The following is an 18,095-nucleotide window of genomic DNA, read 5'->3' as shown; positions in this document are numbered from 1 at the left end:
TTAAAGAAACATTTAAATATATATGTAGACGCCTTTCGTTGACTCGAACATTTTTTTGTCTATAATTATGATGTGACATGATATGACAGCATCGAAAACTACGACACGTACCTGTGTTATTGTAAATAATAATTTAATCCACTACCAACAACTACTACCATTATCCCATATATATAACCATCAAACCAAAATTATACCCACTAAATTAAATCTACTAACAAAATGCAAAAAATAAGTTCCTAATACGCCCATTTAATAACAGCGCTAATATTACCAATTTAAATGACGTTTTTTGTTTTGTCAGGAATATTATTCATCTAAATCTATATAGGTATATGTATGTATAAAAATTTCATGTCACGATCTATGTTAGCGATAAACTCTATAACTACTGAACCAATTTGTATCATAAATATTTTGTAAGCATCTGTAATTTGGTCCAACTTGGGAGATGGGGTAGTTTTTATCTCAATTTGATTCGGTAGGTGGCGCTGCCATCGGTATGTAAGCAATAAAATTTGGTGCCTGTTTTCTAGGCAGGACAACGTCTGCCGGGTCTGCTAGTAAAGTTATATTTCATTGGCCAAAAAAAAAAAATTAGACAATTTTAGTACAATGCCCAAACTTCCACTTTCATTTAAATATTGTATTATTTTAATTTTTTATATGTAATATGTATAAAGCAATTGATTGGGTCTTAGTTACAACAAGATTTTTAGACTATTATTACGAAATTAATCAAAAAGCGCGTCTACAGATTTAAGCGCATAATTACATTAATATTGTGAATGATTTTTTTCCATGAACTATGTCGACTTTTAAATGGTTTCCGACTTATCAAATACCGACACACCACCGCCCACTTGTGGTTATAGCTCTTTGATGTATGTAAATTAATAAAATACTTGATAAAAATATTGGTGTGGTGGGAAATTAAATTTTACAAAGTTACATTAAAACACATTTCGTCACATCGCGTCTACTTACCCTTACACGTCCTAAGCTCAGATTAATTAAGTATTATCACTTACTAAAAAGCAAACAATCACAGAGAAAGCATTACAAAACAAAAGCTCGAATTGTTTTAAACAACCTTGATACATGAATTAGATGACAAGAATAAAGCCTATAACTACACAGAGAAACTATCAGATTAATTCTAGATAGTATACCAAGTCTTTCATTCCAAGTTACATCTGCCGGAATTGCTGGCTATGTACCACATGCGTTTACGTTAGTCCTACACAATACACTCTTTATCTTTAAACTTACGCTTTTAAAGAGAAAAACAAAATAAATAAACCAAATTATTTTATAGGAAGAGCAAATATGGTAATAAACTTATTTTAACCACCACCCTAATTAGAAATACTAAATGTTACTGGTTATGGCGATATATTAACATTGAATCAAACCAAGCACTCAAGCTATATATCTTTAAAAGCAACTAAAAAAACTTGTTTTATTTTTCCTCACAAACACCCACCCTTCCCCAAACGTAGCCCCCACCAAACCCGCCAACATGACCCCCTCTTTCCCCGAATGGAATGTTTCAAGCTGTTAGACAAGCGTGTACGCATCTTAGCGACGACAGCTGCATACCTTCGACATATACATCGCAGCATTCAGTATGGCATTCGTTCGACCGCCTTTGCGTATCTTACTGCAGTCCTACGAACGTTTATTTAGTTATAGTGCTTTTTTTTAAATAAATTTATATAACATGTGCTTACCAATTTCATATCAAAGCCTTCCCGACTTAACAAAAGCTAGTTAGCATTTATAAAACAATTTTAAGCTATAATAGTTTAACTACACACCCATAATTAATCGAAAGATAATTTAAAATTTAATTAAATAAGATTAACTTAATAAATTTTAAATAAATTAAAGTAATTGAATTATTCAAAACATAAAAAATATATATCATAAATTGTATATTTTTATAAAAAGAGGTAAAGATTTATAGATATTTATCGAAGCAATACTTTAATGGGTTAGGTTAATTAACATAACATTCTAAACATTTTCTATTACACTGACAAGTTTCCAAGTCACGTTTTCTCTAAAGATTATCATCACATTGCTTCTTAATATTTATTTATCAGTAAATTATTAATTACAAAAAAAAATTACCTTCATTGGCATCCTAAGCTTGAGCACTTCACTGTAGTCTCTTAGCACAGACAATGGTGCGTGAATCTAAAAAAAAACTGACTTTAAAGCGATAAAAAAAAATATTATTTTTAAACTTCCATTGAGGTAAGGACACAAGCAAGAAATATTCTGCTCAAAATTTGAAACAGCCCGACTGACGAAGTACCTCCACTTGACAGAAAATCACAGCTAAATAACACCGCTCCAAGTACGACGAGTAAACAACCGTGCGGCTTAACTGATGGTGAGCGGTTACCGTAGGCTTGAACCACTGCAAGACCAAGCTCATCGCAAGCGCGTTGCTAACCCAACCCTAACTCTCCAAAGGAGCACTTAGAATATTAACAGAGATTAATATAGCCGTTACCTTAAAAAGTTCTTACCTACTTGCCCAGACAGGCTGCTTCATATTTCGAGACGGATATATTCTGCTATACCTTACCTCAATGACACCTATATTTACATACAATTCACTAAGTTCACACACTCTTTACAAAAAAAAAATCCTCTTAGCGGCCGATCCACCCTAAGCTTTTATTACTACCATTATACAGCGTGTTATTCAACTATCGTCCTTTCATTGAACTGCGATATCAGAATCAATGTTATCATCTAAATATACAACTTACTTGCCCTAACGCTTCAATAAATATAATCTATACATATAATAAAATGGTAGGAAAATCAAAACTGTACAATGAATATTTTTTTTAAAGAATGCTTGGGGTGTGATCTACAATCGATACCGAAGCCAAAAATATGGTTTTTAGAATTTTTGTCTGTTTGTCTGTAAGTATGTCCGGGATAAACTCAAAAAGTACTGCATGGGTTTACTTCAAATTTGGCACGAATATTATTAAGAAGTCAGGTCAACATATAGGCTACAAATTATCACGCTATCACCTACGGGGAACGAGCAGTGAACCCTTATTTCTTCAACGCATTCTGTAACAACGTGTAATCTAACAACGCATATTTGAATGTTGTTATTATGTTAATAACCATGCTATAAGCTAGCTTCATACTATAAATAAAGACATTCTGTAGTATATTTAGCATCAGCATTGCACCCGTGCGAAGCCGGGGCGGGTCGCTAGTAGTATTCTAAGAATATTTATTTTAATCGTATCCAAAATTTCAAATGAAGCAAATTGTTCAAAAAAAAATTTTTCTCTCTCAGTCTAAATTTCGTATTAGGTACGCTTAAGCATGATTTTCATTTATATATTATATTATAGTTCATTTATATACAATAGTTCTTTTGACAAAATAATAATAACATTATTATTGACATAATTCTCGCAATGGACTTGCATCTGAATTTATATTTACGGGCAGAAAATGAGGCATTTGTAAACGGTAATAAGATAAATTGGTCTTAAATTGGCTGTTATTTTCTAATCAAGCGATTTTATTTCATCTAATGAAAAGACGATCACGGTAATTGTATGTACAATTACCTTGATCGTCTTTTCATTAGTATTGCCATATGAGAAAACTTCAACACGACAATCAATAATATTCTAAAATAAATGTTATTATAACAAATAATTCAGATGCATCATACGTGTAAACGTCGGAACGTAATATTTATACTCAACATTAGTATAGTACCGGCCTATACGCAGTTGAGCAGCGCAGTGAATTAAGCTCCGACCATTCTCCTACATGAGGCCTATGCCCAGCAGTAGGATTTTAAAGAATGAATGAATGAATGAATCAATCAATCAATCGTTATTACAGTACTTTGGTGCAAAATAGTACTAATGACAATAAAAAAATCTGAATTATCACCACTACCATTAAGGTCATGAAGTGCAGGAGGCACCTAAGTTCTTATAATTTTAATATTTCCTCTTTGAATCTTGACCTAATTTCAAGTGATAGTATAAAAATTCCATAATTACCATACCTTTATGAAATGTAAGCCGTAGAGATTCGCTGGTGCTTCCCTCTCCAGTTGCAAGCCCTCGTTTTCGAGGTTCTGTTCAAATATCCGTCTGTGCTCGAAGGCCTCTTGGGTAGTCGCGTCATCTTTACCCGCCTCCCACACCAACACGAAGTCAACTGATCGCACTCCATCGTTGAACGTGAGGGATGGATTGTTAAGAATACCGTCCATTATTATCCTGAACACGAAAATTTTCAATAATTTAAGTCATACCAAATTTTTGAAATAACACCTTCTGATTTATTTATTTTTTATAGCCATCTATGACTATTGCCAAGATAATACGGATGATTCGAAAAATGTCGGATATAATGGAGAGAACACGAAAGAGATTGATCGGTTCAATCGAGATTACAATCTCAATATAATTTTGAAGACCGCCAAAATAATATAGTAAGTAAAGATTACGTGTTTAGTACATTAGTGGCATGACAATGGTGGTTAGTTTTTAATTACGTACACAACGTAAAATAAAAGATATATGAGACAATCACCTCAGCGCTCTGACAAAAGCAATGAAAAACAAAAAGCCGATGTTTTGATGCAACAATCCAACGCACGCTAAACCCACACCAGCGAAGAACAGACTTGATTGGTAACTGTGTATGTATAACTTGACTTGTTATGTACCACAGTTGGATGAACTTGACTATTTTTATATATTTTAATAAATATTTGAAAAAGTTCTTTGATGAACGATAGTATAAATATATAAAAAAAACCATTATCATAATTTTGTAAAATACACATTGTTTAATCTTCCAAGTTGTTTAACTTCTGTATTTCATGATAAGAATTGACAAGAAACATATTAAAATTATTATATTATTTAATTAAATTTGAACATTTTTAATACATATAAAATTTAGTTTTATAAAACTTTATTTCAATTTTAAGCTAAATTCGCTTTACCGCTGCACGTTAGCTGATTATTAACAATCAATAAAAACTATAATAAACAACAAATCCGTATCATACGTGCATTTTACCACGATAAACGAAAATAAACTAAATTACTATACAAATAAAACTAAATAAATAGTATGTAATAACATCAGGAATAACAAGATATAACTTGTTCTGAACGCGATATGATTTCCTATTTAAAACAAGAATATTGTTACTTTCTTATTACCTAACATAATAATATAGCGAGCAAAAATTACACGCAAACATTAAACATTATTTTAGGCATTCATCTATATACAGAATGTTCGACTTCTGACTGTGTGTGTGTGTTCCTTCAAATGGGGGGTTTCTGTGTGTGTGTGTGTGTGTGTTTTTTTAGACACAAACCCATTATAATTTCTAATACACATAAACAGATTATAATAACATATTTTTACACTACATTAATAATTTGCATACCTATATACGCCTAGATTTTTGAGCGGAAATTTGAAAGCTTGATATTGAAGGAAGGATAGGTATTTTTCCCAATACATATCATACATAAGTTAATTCCTAAGTTTCAAAAATAATATTCTTAGTTTTATTAAATACGTGCTACAAGTGATATGTATGTTCTTAAGAATTATTACACTCCGAAAACATTTAGAGAAAAGTTGGCGATAGCGAAACTATCTACCCCAACATAAACTTACTTAAATAATTTTTAGCTTTACAATTTTTAATAAAATTATTGTTTTCATTTTTTTTTTTTGCAAATTATGAACATATAGCCTTTGTAGTTTTCCCTTAGGTTATACTAATTAAATTAATTAATTTAGACTTTTATATATTCTTTATCACAAATTGGCGGTGAAAAGCGGCTTTGGCCGCTTGGGGCCAGATCATATATTACATATTTTTATAATTATACGTTCACCATAATTACTAAAACAATTCAATGTTTCAAAGTAATAATATTTTTTAATTAATAATTAAAATAAAATGTGTGTACAGTTTATTTTTATTTTATTTTTTTCTTAAAGCGATTTTCTTAAAAAGTACATGTCTATATTTCTCTACAAATTTTAATTCATTTTCCATTGCCAACACCAGAACTCATAGTACAACTTCGATACTATGCTTATATTTACAAAAAAAAAAAAAAAAAAACATTCGTTTATTCAAATCACTAGTCTGTATGATTCATACATTATTTACGAGTTCAGTGTAGAATGAGTAACTTTTTAGAAATAGATCAATGACACTTCCTTTACTGACAAGCAACTAAATTATTTATTTCGTATTAAATGCTAAGTTTATGCTAAATTTATGTTAAATTTATGAAACAGCTTATCAATCAACGATTAATCGTAACCGATTTTACTACAAGAGATTGTTTGACCGTCCATCCATGCAAAAAAAAAAAAAATTAAATATTTTACGATATTTAACGATTAATAATTTTTTTTTTTTTTTTTTTTTTGATATAATAGAAGAAAGACAAAAGTAAACCTCTCTATCTGAGCTGGTTTTTGGTTAGAGTTTGTGGGGTGTTTTAAAGATGGACATCAACAGCATTTTAATACGTCTGCAAGTAGCAGTGCATCATTCTCTACTGTGCATACTTGAATTTCGCTATTTCTCTACTCACGAGCAATGATTTGCCACCGGTTTCCCATTATTGTTGGTTACGTCTGGTCGGACGTCTCCGCAACCATATTCCTCCGCGGGCCGTGTTGACGCCTCGCTACCGTTGTCCCTGCAACGTTAGTGTATGCAAAAACCTAATACTGAACTAACCGAAATGTTACTGGTTGATAACTTGACGAACACGTTTGTTATCACACGTTGTTATTACACATAAATTAGTATTTTATTACACATTAAATTTTAAAACGCTTGGTAGGTTAGAACGCTTATAAGGAATCCGGAAAATGCAGTAAATCCTCGTATTTGAACACGAAATTCAATATCGGCGGCTACATAATTAGGAGACGTCGTAATTTGTAAACTAGGAATACGAAACAAATAATGTCAATTTCTACTGTTGTAATATTTCAATTTAATTTATTCACCAACATAAAACAAAATAAAATGTATTAATACGTGAAAAAAAATATAATAACATCAAGTATAATCCACTTTTGAGGTACATAATTTTTTTGAATATTATATTTTAATACACTGGAAAGTTTAAATAAATTGTAATAATTGAAAAAGCATTATAATAAAACTAGCGACCCGCCCCGGCTTCGCACGTTTGCAAAAACTATCAGTATTACTCTACTATATTATACATATAAACCTTCCTCTGGAATCACTCTATTTACTAAAGACCCGCATCAAAATCCGTCGCGTAGTTTTAAAGATCTAAGCATACATACAGCGGGAAGCGACTTTGTTTTATACTATTTAATGATTATAAATATAAATGTATAGACAACAGAATAATAACCTACTGTATTAAAATCCGACAGCTGTATCGTCGTTATCTCTTGCAAAAGATATATTTAAATATTTTTAGTATGTGGCACACAGACAATGAGATAAGTTTAATAAATCTCATTTAATTCATATTATAAAATTTATTACAGCACTATATACAAGATGAATAGCAAAATATGTAAATAACACAAATTATTGCATAGTATAAAACAAAGCCGCTTCCCGCTGTCTGTATGCTGATCTTTAAAACTACGCAACGGATTTTGATGCTGTTTTCTATAGTAAATAGAGAAGAGGAAGGTTTATATGTATAATATAATACATGCATAATATTGTAGAGGAACACTGATAGTTGTAAAGGTTTTTAATGTGATGTCGTATATAAACACTTTTTTTGCGCTTAAATTGCAAGTATTTATTTTAATTACGTTCAGGCCATTTTCCATCCAAAAAGTTTGCCTTTTTAATGAAAAAAGCTGAATCCCCTTATTGTGACACATGCGGCCTGCTAGATGATGTACACCACATACTATGTGAATGTTATAAATACGAAACGGAAAGAGAATCATTGATGAAACGATTTAGTATAAATAAATTTGATATGGGTACTTTTTTTTTCTGTGTTAAAAGAACCTTTGTCTTATGCAGCAAATTTGTTAGTTAATATGATCTTACATCATCAATGATTCTTTCTCCATTTCTTAGACATAGTGAGGAATTAGGGTATGATGGGGCTGGCATGTCTGTGTAGACAAAAGTCCCTAAAAAAATAAAGATTAAAAAAAATTATTAAATTGATTGTTATTGTTTTGTCAACAGATATTATTTCGGCAAACACTACGCAAAAAGTTTTATTTTTAATTCTTCAAAACATAATGAGCTATTTTTGGCGCATCACAAATACGGTATTAAACACCTACACGTAAAAAGCGGTATTTTTAAATGTATATTTATATTTCGATGTTTCTAACATTATATATTTCTAATATTATAACGTTTAAAATAGCGATGTAGATTATATTCTGAATAATTTGAAGCTTAATCTATATTGGAATGTCTGTTTGTAATATTAAAATACCCGGTTTTTACTAAATGCATGTGGTACACTGTACATAGACTAAAAAATCATTTTTTACAATTTTTGGATGTCTGTTTGTTCCGGCTATCTCTGAAACAGCTGGACCGATTTCGACGGGACTTTTACTGGCAGATAGCTGATGTAATAATTAGTAATTTAGGTTACTTTTATTTTAGAAATTTATTTATTTTGTAACATAGCGAACTGAACAATATTTTTTTTAAATTCCACGCGGACGTAATCGCGCGCACAGCTATCTATATTTTTGAAATGAAAACTTCTTTTGGCGCACCGCACACACATTTTTTTGTAGGTAGTAACTTAGGCTGATCCGTCACGCTCTGAGATGAAATGCTCGATCGGGTGAACTCGGGACTTGTTGCGTTACTGCTTGATTGCGATTGCCAATGAAGTTTTAACTTTCGACAATTCATCAATTTATAAATTTATTTCAAAAGACGTGTGTCCTGTATCCAGTGGCGTAACGAGGCGGGTCAAGGGGGGCATCATGCCCGGGCGCTACTCACAAAGGGGCGCCAATTGGTCCGCAAAACTAATGAACGGTTTTCGAATGAGGGGAGCGCTAAAAAGTTACACATAGTTATATTTTTAAAATACTCAACATATGTTATGTATGTCATTGAATCAATCATCATTTAGCAATTCACTAACCGAAGCCAATTGACGACGTCATTGTTTACCATATCGATCGAGGGTAATGCACTTATGACGAGATGTTTCCGTGAAACATAATTTGGGCAGGAACTGTTTTGTTAAAACTCAATAAAAATATTACTTTTAAGAAAACTAAGCAAATTGTTAAACTAGTGATATTTTAGAATAAATTAAATGCCTTTATTGCCTAAGCTTTGTTTTTTTTTTGTCTATAAAAATCTGTACCAAAACTTTATATGTATACTAGCTGACCCCGCAAACGTTGTTTTGCCATATATTTAACTAACCCTCTTAATCCCCCCCCCTATAACTTAGGGGTATGAAAAATAGATGTTGGCCGATTCTTAGACCTACCCGATATGCACACAAAATTTCATAAAAATCGGTCCAGCCGTTTCGGAGGAGTATGTTAACTAACATTGTGACACGAGAATTTTATATATAAGATTACAAGTGAATTTCGTTTTTAAATATGATCACAGAATTGTAAAAAGCTATATAATTATGTAAAGATATTCTTTATCGAAATTTAAACAACTATTAACAATTTAAAAATTTAGTATTTATAGCCATTTAGGTATAACATAATTTATTTATAATAATTATGACTCAAAACATTACGTGCTTAGGCAATATTTAGTATATATTTACATTATTCTTCATTACACTCCAGACGCACATAAATTTTCAAATACAATATACTCCTAAGTTAGTAAAGGCGAACTTATCGATTATAAAGTTCTCTTCCAGTCGGCCCATATTAAATCTTAATCATTACATACTCATAGTATAAAACAAAGTCGCTTCCTGCTGTCTGTGTGCTTAGATCTTTAAAACTACGCAACGGATTTTGATGCGGTTTTCTTTAGTAAATAGAGTGATTCCAGAGGAAGGTTTATATGTATAATACATAATATAATAGAGGAACACTGATAGTTTTAGCAACCGAAGCCGGAGCGGGTCGCTTGTAATGTTATAAAATAAGTTATTTATAATTTTTAAGTAATTGCTCATCTATTGTTATTTTCCTATACGAAAAATAAAGAAGCGCGCACAACAATAGAATTCCTGAATATTATTTTCCTCAAAGTCTATAAACGCGACCACTTAAAAACTAGTATTGTATTGAACTAAACTGAATCAGACTGAAAACATCCCACTGTTGGGGAAAAGCCTCTGCTATATAAAAGCAGTTTCGTAACTTAATCCAGAACTGCAAATTTGAGGATAATTTTCCTTCCACGAGAGGTGTCTATGATAACAACTTTAAGGGCAGTCTCATAAACTTATCCCTAATTTTACTTAGATATTGATTAGAAGAGATTGATTTTGGTATAAACTCGTATGGAGTTGAATTATTACAGAAATAAAGATCATCATTACAGCCTATACAGTCCACTGCTGGACATAGGCCTCCACAAGCTAACGTCAAAAATAACGTGAACTCATGTGTTTTGCCCATAGTCACCACGCTGGGCAGGCGGGTTGGTGACCGCAGTACTGGCTTTGTCGCACCAAAGACGCTGCTGCCCGTCTTCGGCCTGTGTATTTCAAAGCCAGCAGTTGGATGGTTATCCCGCCATCGGTCGGCTTCTTAAGTTCCAAGATGGTTGTGGAACCTTGATATCCCTTAGTCGCCTCTTACGACACCCACGGGAAGAGAGGGGGTGGCTAAATTCTTTAGTGCCGTAGCCACACAGCACCAGCCTGTAATATCAGAGCTTAATCCACCACGCTGCTCCAATGCGGGTTGGCGGATATATTTCCTACTATGAGTAACGATCGCTATCAGGTGTTCATGATACCGACAACCGGGACCGACGGCTTAACGTGCTCTCCGAAGCACGGTGGGGAGACCCACAAGGACTGCACAAACACCCAGACACGGCAAACACCTGTATGGCAAATAAAAATAATCGAACCCGCAACCGCCAGCGCAACAGGTATAATCCATGGCTGTGACCGTTGCACCAACGCGACGACAACGTAACGTAGTTATTTACGTTGTGAAATTTATTTTAGTTTTGGTTCAAATTCAGAGCTTGAAAAAACTATTGTTTTCTAATGTTTACGCGAATTTTACTCATTTAATGAAACAACTTTTTTCGGATTTTATCGCGGTTTATTATTATCTTTTGATTCCCGACGTTTCGGATACTTTACAGCAACCATGGTCACGGGGGGACTGTTTCATTAATTGAAAAAATTAATTTGAAACTTGTGATCAAAATATAAGTTATTTATTTACAAAATGAGTATCTACCCACTAATAAAAGGGAAGCATAACTTATTATGTTTTCACTGGTCGTAATAAAAAACGAAAATTTATTCCAAACCGCTTCACAACCCAAAAGGATAAAGAATACACGTACGCTTATGCTAAAAAACCTCCATGACGGCACGGCATGGTCATGGAGGTTCCCATCGCTTCATGTTTTGCTTACTGTATTTTAGGATTGCATCTGTTATTTTCTCTTTTTCTGATAATGTAATATATAAATAATGTAAAGACGTGACGTTCGCCCTAAAACCTTTTAAATTACAACGTTTTTGTCTGTCATAATATACAATGAAAGGTCCCAATTTATTTTAAAAATAATGACAATCAACCTTACTGGACGGAAAGCGCATATTTACGTAGACAAACTTGACGAAAAGCGGATCTTAGCCTTCGAACGAAGCGCCAGTGATGTCACTAAAAAATTCAACATCTAATGCAGAAAAAGCAGAAATATAAAGAAAATAAAACTAAGCATTTTAAGAGACAACTCAAAATTTATTAGTCAGATCTCGCTCAAATCAAATGAGATATAAGACTTTCAAAAGAATTATAAAAATGTACTCTATGGATCAAATATCGCAGACAGATTATCGCAGATTAGATAAGAAGGTAAGTTAGAATTTTTATAGTCATTACTGTACTTGAATTTTTATAGCCATAACTGAACTTCAAGCGCGTATAGCGTTGCGTTTTTTTTTTTTTTCAAACATTCTTTCTTCAGAGTTCATTGGCTGCTTCACTTCAAACTTATGTGGTCGATTCAACATATATAGACGCACGTAATGATCTATTACCACCCCAAAATTTTAAGTACTTTTTGGAACAAAAGTTGAAAAAATAATACATGAAATTCGATATATTTTATTTTGAAGTGAGCCAAAAAGCCAATTTACAACATTTTCTTTTCATAATACCTAGTTCATTCCGTTCATGTATGCTTACAGCCAGCCGCCAGTTTGTTTAGTTTCAGAAAAGCCAATCAGCTGTTTTCGTAGAAGAAGTAAGATCTCATTTTTTCGAGGCAGGTGTCTTCAGAGAGTATTATAACTTTGGTTCAAATGCATATCTTTGGCTAAATTTTCATGTAAATTCTTAAAACAACTATAAATGAATGATAAATACTTCAAATTCCTATCATTTTCAAAAGTATGATCCTCAAATCAAAACTTTTGATAAAATTTTCTACAGCTTCTACTGGGGATGGGAATTCTTTTACCTTTTTTCAATACAAGTATAATGTACCGTAAATTCCTAAAACATAATTTTACAGTATCAATTTCCAAAAGAGCCTATTTCAAACGAGTTTACTTAAAATTTTGAAATTCAATTACTTAGGTGGAATTATGGAAAAATGGATTTAACATCTTTTTTTTTCAGATTGTGTATTGCTGTTGGCCTTATCGGCCTTTACAGCGTCACCGGGTGGGGTGGCCGGGTATTGAGCCGTGTAAAAAAAAGGGGGAACCCTTTAGGAGGGCTCGGGATGTCCGACCGGCTTAAAACGAAGTCGGTTTGGAGGAAGCGCTGTGCGGAGCGCTGACATTTGACTAGTTTTAAAAAATACCTTCTAAAATAACAAACATAGACAACAGATACAACGTCCAATTAGACCACCATTAAAAACACACATAGACCATATAATGGCTGAAACCCAACACTTCCGTTAAACACATATAAACAAGTCATTAATTTATATAACGATTATTTTTATTAAACCTATTTATACTTTATTTTTCAATTATTTCTGCTATCACCTCATTAGTGTCGATAATTCTGAATCGATAAAATAAACGTTTTGTTAAAACCACATGCGTATGAGTTACGGACACAGGACAAAATGACCAATGACATCACACCCTTGCACACCAATAAAGTTGACATCAAAATCATAACTGAGAAAGTGTGAGTGTGCAATTCACACACGGCGTGAATCTTCTGAAAAGTCGAGAATATAAAATACTTTTTTTTTTATGTCACTAGGTCGGCAAACAAGCATACGGCTCACCTGATGGTAAGCGATTACCGTAGCTTATAGCCGCCTGCAACACCAGAAGCATCGCAAGCGCGTTGCCGACCCAATCCCCAATCCCCCCAGGAGCTCTGGTCACCTTACTCACCAACAGGAACACAATACTGCTTGAAAACAGTATTATTTTGCTGTGATCTTCTGTAAGGTCGAGGTACTACCCCAGTCGGGCTGCTCCACATTTTGAGCAGGAAATTCCTGCTGTGCCCTACCTCAGTTATACTGTACTGTGTAATTTATTCTGTCTCAATTCTCCTATCTATACATTTCTGTTTGTTTCTTTACCGTGGCGCATATTAATTTCATCGAGTTTCAAAACAGAACGATACTAAAGAGTTTTCACTTAAAAAATTGTATGTCTTTATTAATTAACTTTAATATATAAACATTTATTTAATGTTATTGTAAATATTAATTACTATCATGAAACAAGTTTACAATTACTTTATCACTAAACAAATATTTTAAATTCGTGTACTTATTTAAAAACATCATAACAATTTTTTCAATAAAAAAAAAGTTCACAAGATATTATTATGTTAATTGTGACAACAGCAATTGTAAAAAATAACTTTAATGTTTACATACGTCCTTGACTATAAATTAAGTAATTCAACTTTGAAATTTGAAAAACAAAAACATGTAATATTTTAGTACCAACTACTAAACCTTTAAAAACGGTTTAGTAAATCGTAATTATCTTTTAAAAATTGGTGTCAAGGTGTGGGCATTAAGTGAAAAACTCGTTGCGATGTCATCGGTACCGGGAGGTCCGGGGACATGAGTGACAACACAAAATTGGATTGGATTCAAAACGGTTAGAATAAAGGACAAAAATCCCGGTTCCTATATTAAACAAAAACGTTTCGTTATCATAACTAACGTTTATAAGTATAAGGGGTCGTTTTTTAATATAGAAATCGGGCCTAAATATATTTCCGTCCCCGGACTTGTGCACAACATCTAAACTCACCGGTCGGTGTTCATATCCTGCGAGAGATTATCCTGGTACGTACTCAGCACGGACATGGCGTGCAGATCGGCGCTCCTCTCTTGCGCCGCTTTCTCCGTCTGACCCAAACAATATATCAATATCAATCACACTTGCCAGTGATCTTACCTTCGCTATCTTAAAATGTGTCGCAACTGTATTAAATTGCCGAGTATATTCATTTAGTTTAGTGAACGACCTCGTTATTATTTCTCATTTCTATATTCACATTTAATATCGTAATCATTACGTACGACTATGTACACTAAACTTTTTGGAGCACATTTTTTTCTAATAAAATCTATCATGTTTAAAAAAAATTAAACACTCATTCCCATCGCTTCGCTGTACATCAAACAAAAAACAAATAAGTACAAGTAAATACCATACTTTACAGATTACCTTTCTCGCGCGACTTCTAAAAACTCTATTCCTATTACTATCATAGAGAACGTAACACAAAACTTCGATAACGCTCCTCGCGATCATTTTGTAAACTTCAATTTACAAGACTACACTACACTTGTAGAAAAACCTAAGATATTACTGACCTTGGTCGTTTCACAGAGGCTCCGGCCGAGTCTGATTCATCTGTATTTGATTAGCATTTATACACCTAATGATAGACATTATATACTGTATTTTAAACCATCGAATCGAACTGTAATTTTATCCACCATATATTATTTCCAATTATGTAATCACTTTACTTTCACAAAATGTCACTTATTTAAAGATCTATCTCATTAGTGTTTCAAGAAAAGACTGTCATCGTTTTCATAGTTGTGATACAGACATACAGTGAAAGAAGTTTTGTAAAAGTTTACGTCGCTGTTAGCCACGATTATTGAGACTATTATTTAAAAAAATTAATCACGAAAATATAAATTTTTGAATTTTATTATTTTCAATTTTTGTACCACTGACAACACACACACACACACATTATTATCTCCATGCAAATCGAAGTTTAATTTTCTGTAATATAACTAAACAATCGTAAAAGCGCGCGAATTTATTACGACACGTCCTCTTGAAGGAATATCGGTGACTATTTAACTAAAATTAAATATGAAACATTTTGTCAACACACACACCACTACAAATTGTATACTACAAATAGTTATACCTTAAACATTATGTTCATTAGTTAATCACCTTTGGGCTTACTACACAGGCTTAATTGAATAAAATTAGTTAGAGCAGTTATTAGAAAATTTTATGTTGAAACAATTAATTAGAGTAGGTATTTAAAAAAATTATAATATGTTTCATATCAAGAAAATTGTCATTAAAATAAAAAATAATGTAGTTTACAGAAATTATGTTTTATATAAAATGATTTTTTTTATAAAAAAAAAAAAACAATTATGAAGATTTATATAGATTAATATTTGTGTTATTGTAACACATGTTAAGTTGTTACTAGAAAAGCAAAGGCTTATAAATTCAGGGTTAATTGAAATGTATTTCAGTTTACATTCTCGGGTTAAGGTTATGAGTTTATCTACTGGGTCATCTTAGCTACTCGGAACAATAAAAATTAAAAAAATATGAGTACTTTTTTTCCCCTATAATTAATTCTTTTCAATACTATAGTTTGTTATCTGTATAGTTTAAAACTGTATTATGTGTTGCAATGTCTGTACAGACTTAACACACATTTATTTTGAATTCCTAGATGAAACATGCTATAATTATATGATGATTTTCTAGACCCAGTGGTACAACACACATTGTGAAATATATTACATAAATATTGTTAATTAATTATTTAATCATATTTCGTCTTAGTTTTACATAAATATCTGAGATACTCTCACTATATGTAAAATCTGAGAAACTACATTTTGTCAAATAAATATCTAATTATTTGATACATTTATTAAATATTTTAGCATTGTTATTATTCACCATATCCACATAGGCCTCTCCTTCAATCGCAAATAATTTGTTTGATTTTAATGGTAGTATTGTGTTTTACTATGCCTTTTAAAAACATTTTTATATCATTTATAAATATACATTTCAGAAAAGGCTAAAAATTTCTTAGAAAAAAAAAATTGGGTCCTATATTGGATATATGGGAGATTAAAATTGTGATTGTTCTAAGTATAGTATGTTGAACACGTAAAAGTTATGGATATTATTTTATCTCATAAAAACCATCAGATGAAGCAAATAAACAATAAACTGTTGTCTAAGTTTATGTAGCTGATTATTGCATTACTCATTTCCTTATTTCAATGTATGCACTGTTGACGTAGCACATTAAGTTAATACAGATTGTAAAAATTTCAACAAGTTTTTTTTTAAACAGAATACTTAAATATCTCCAATTTTATTCTTATTTGTTATTTGGGATATTATGTACAATCGAGGAGTGTATGGATAGGTTAGGGTTTTTTTTTTTTGTATAACGAAAATGTCGTTAAACGTTGTACTTTTTAAGTTAGATAGGTTTGGGTTATTTTTTTTTTTTTTGTTAAACGAAACTGTCGTTAAATGTTGTACTTCTTAAGTTAGATAGGTTAGGGTTAAATTACACTCCTCGATTGTACATAATTACCGTTATTTGTAAGACTGCAAATATACTTTACTATATCAAGCACTAGACCAGAGTTTATAAGTAATATTATAAGTTTAAGTATTTAGCTAATGAAATTTTAAATACTTTTTAACTAATAAGAGAATAAGAAAAATGTGTTACTAATATATATCAGAATGCGGACATTTGATGACACAAGTTACCATTATATATTAAAGAATAAAAATACAGTACACACTCACTTCCTCAAGTTCTCCATCGCCATTTTGGAACAGTTGTTGGAACGCGAGTTCATTTCGTTGAGCATCAGAGAGAAAAGACTCCGTTTCTCCAACGTCGGATGGCTTGTGGTGCAGCCTCACACTTCCGGAAAAGATCGGCGTCGCTATCTTCGGCGTAAACACATTTTCTTCCGGTCTCTCCAACAAAGGCTTCGGGGTATCTTCTTCGAGAGAAGGATCTCCGTCAGACATTACATACAAATCACTTCACGACACACCACTGTATACCGCACTAAATATTTCGATTAATAAGCTTTTATCATGCTCCTCGTCTTCGACTTCAAGACGAAAAGTCACCATTCAAAAAGAGCGACAAATAATAATTTCTAGATAATGTTGACGTTACACATAACACACAACAATAATACTTTTTTGTTTTATATAATTACCCACAAAATCCGTGATCTATTGAACAACAATCAGTCTTATTACTAAATACAACTATTCCTACTCAGCGAGGCGAATGAGATGACTAGAGGAGAACCGAGCTTTTTTTAGCAACTTTGGTTTGATGTCATCTGTCATAGTCATTATTTGACAGAACAAGTATATAAGGCATAGAGAATAGTAGTATATAAGCTCCATAAGCTCTATAGCTTAAGATTATGTGCGGTCTACATTATACTAACTAATACGAATGCAGCAAGTCGCAAATATTCGAGATTTTTGTGTGGTTTGTGGCTGTTGCGCTGGCGGTCGCGGGTTCGATCCCCGCACATGACAAACATTTGTATTGGCAATATAGATGTTTGCCGTGGTCTGGGTGTTTGT

At 32.3% G+C, this 18,095-nt stretch overlaps 1 protein-coding gene across 1 annotated transcript in view; it reads right to left on the bottom strand.

Moving 5' to 3' along the window:
- Window positions 1-17,803, bottom strand: part of LOC123663073 (anoctamin-5-like) — a 33,146-nt gene extending 15,343 nt beyond the window's left edge. The window contains exons 1-6 of the mRNA XM_045597815.1: window positions 17,286-17,803; window positions 14,478-14,575; window positions 6,651-6,758; window positions 4,070-4,286; window positions 2,137-2,202; window positions 1,603-1,671 (exon numbers count right to left, since the gene is read on the bottom strand). Of these exons, the coding sequence (XP_045453771.1) occupies window positions 1,603-1,671; window positions 2,137-2,202; window positions 4,070-4,286; window positions 6,651-6,758; window positions 14,478-14,575; window positions 17,286-17,516 (789 nt within the window). The 5' untranslated portion in view covers window positions 17,517-17,803. The remainder of the gene's footprint in view (window positions 1-1,602; window positions 1,672-2,136; window positions 2,203-4,069; window positions 4,287-6,650; window positions 6,759-14,477; window positions 14,576-17,285) is intronic.
- Between the last annotated feature and the right edge of the window lie 292 nt (window positions 17,804-18,095).

Source organism: Melitaea cinxia, chromosome 2, assembly GCF_905220565.1.
Source record: "Melitaea cinxia chromosome 2, ilMelCinx1.1, whole genome shotgun sequence".
NCBI classification, from domain to species: Eukaryota; Metazoa; Arthropoda; class Insecta; order Lepidoptera; family Nymphalidae; genus Melitaea; species Melitaea cinxia.
Note: the sequence above shows the minus strand (reverse complement) of the source record. Positions and strands in the feature narration are given on the sequence as shown.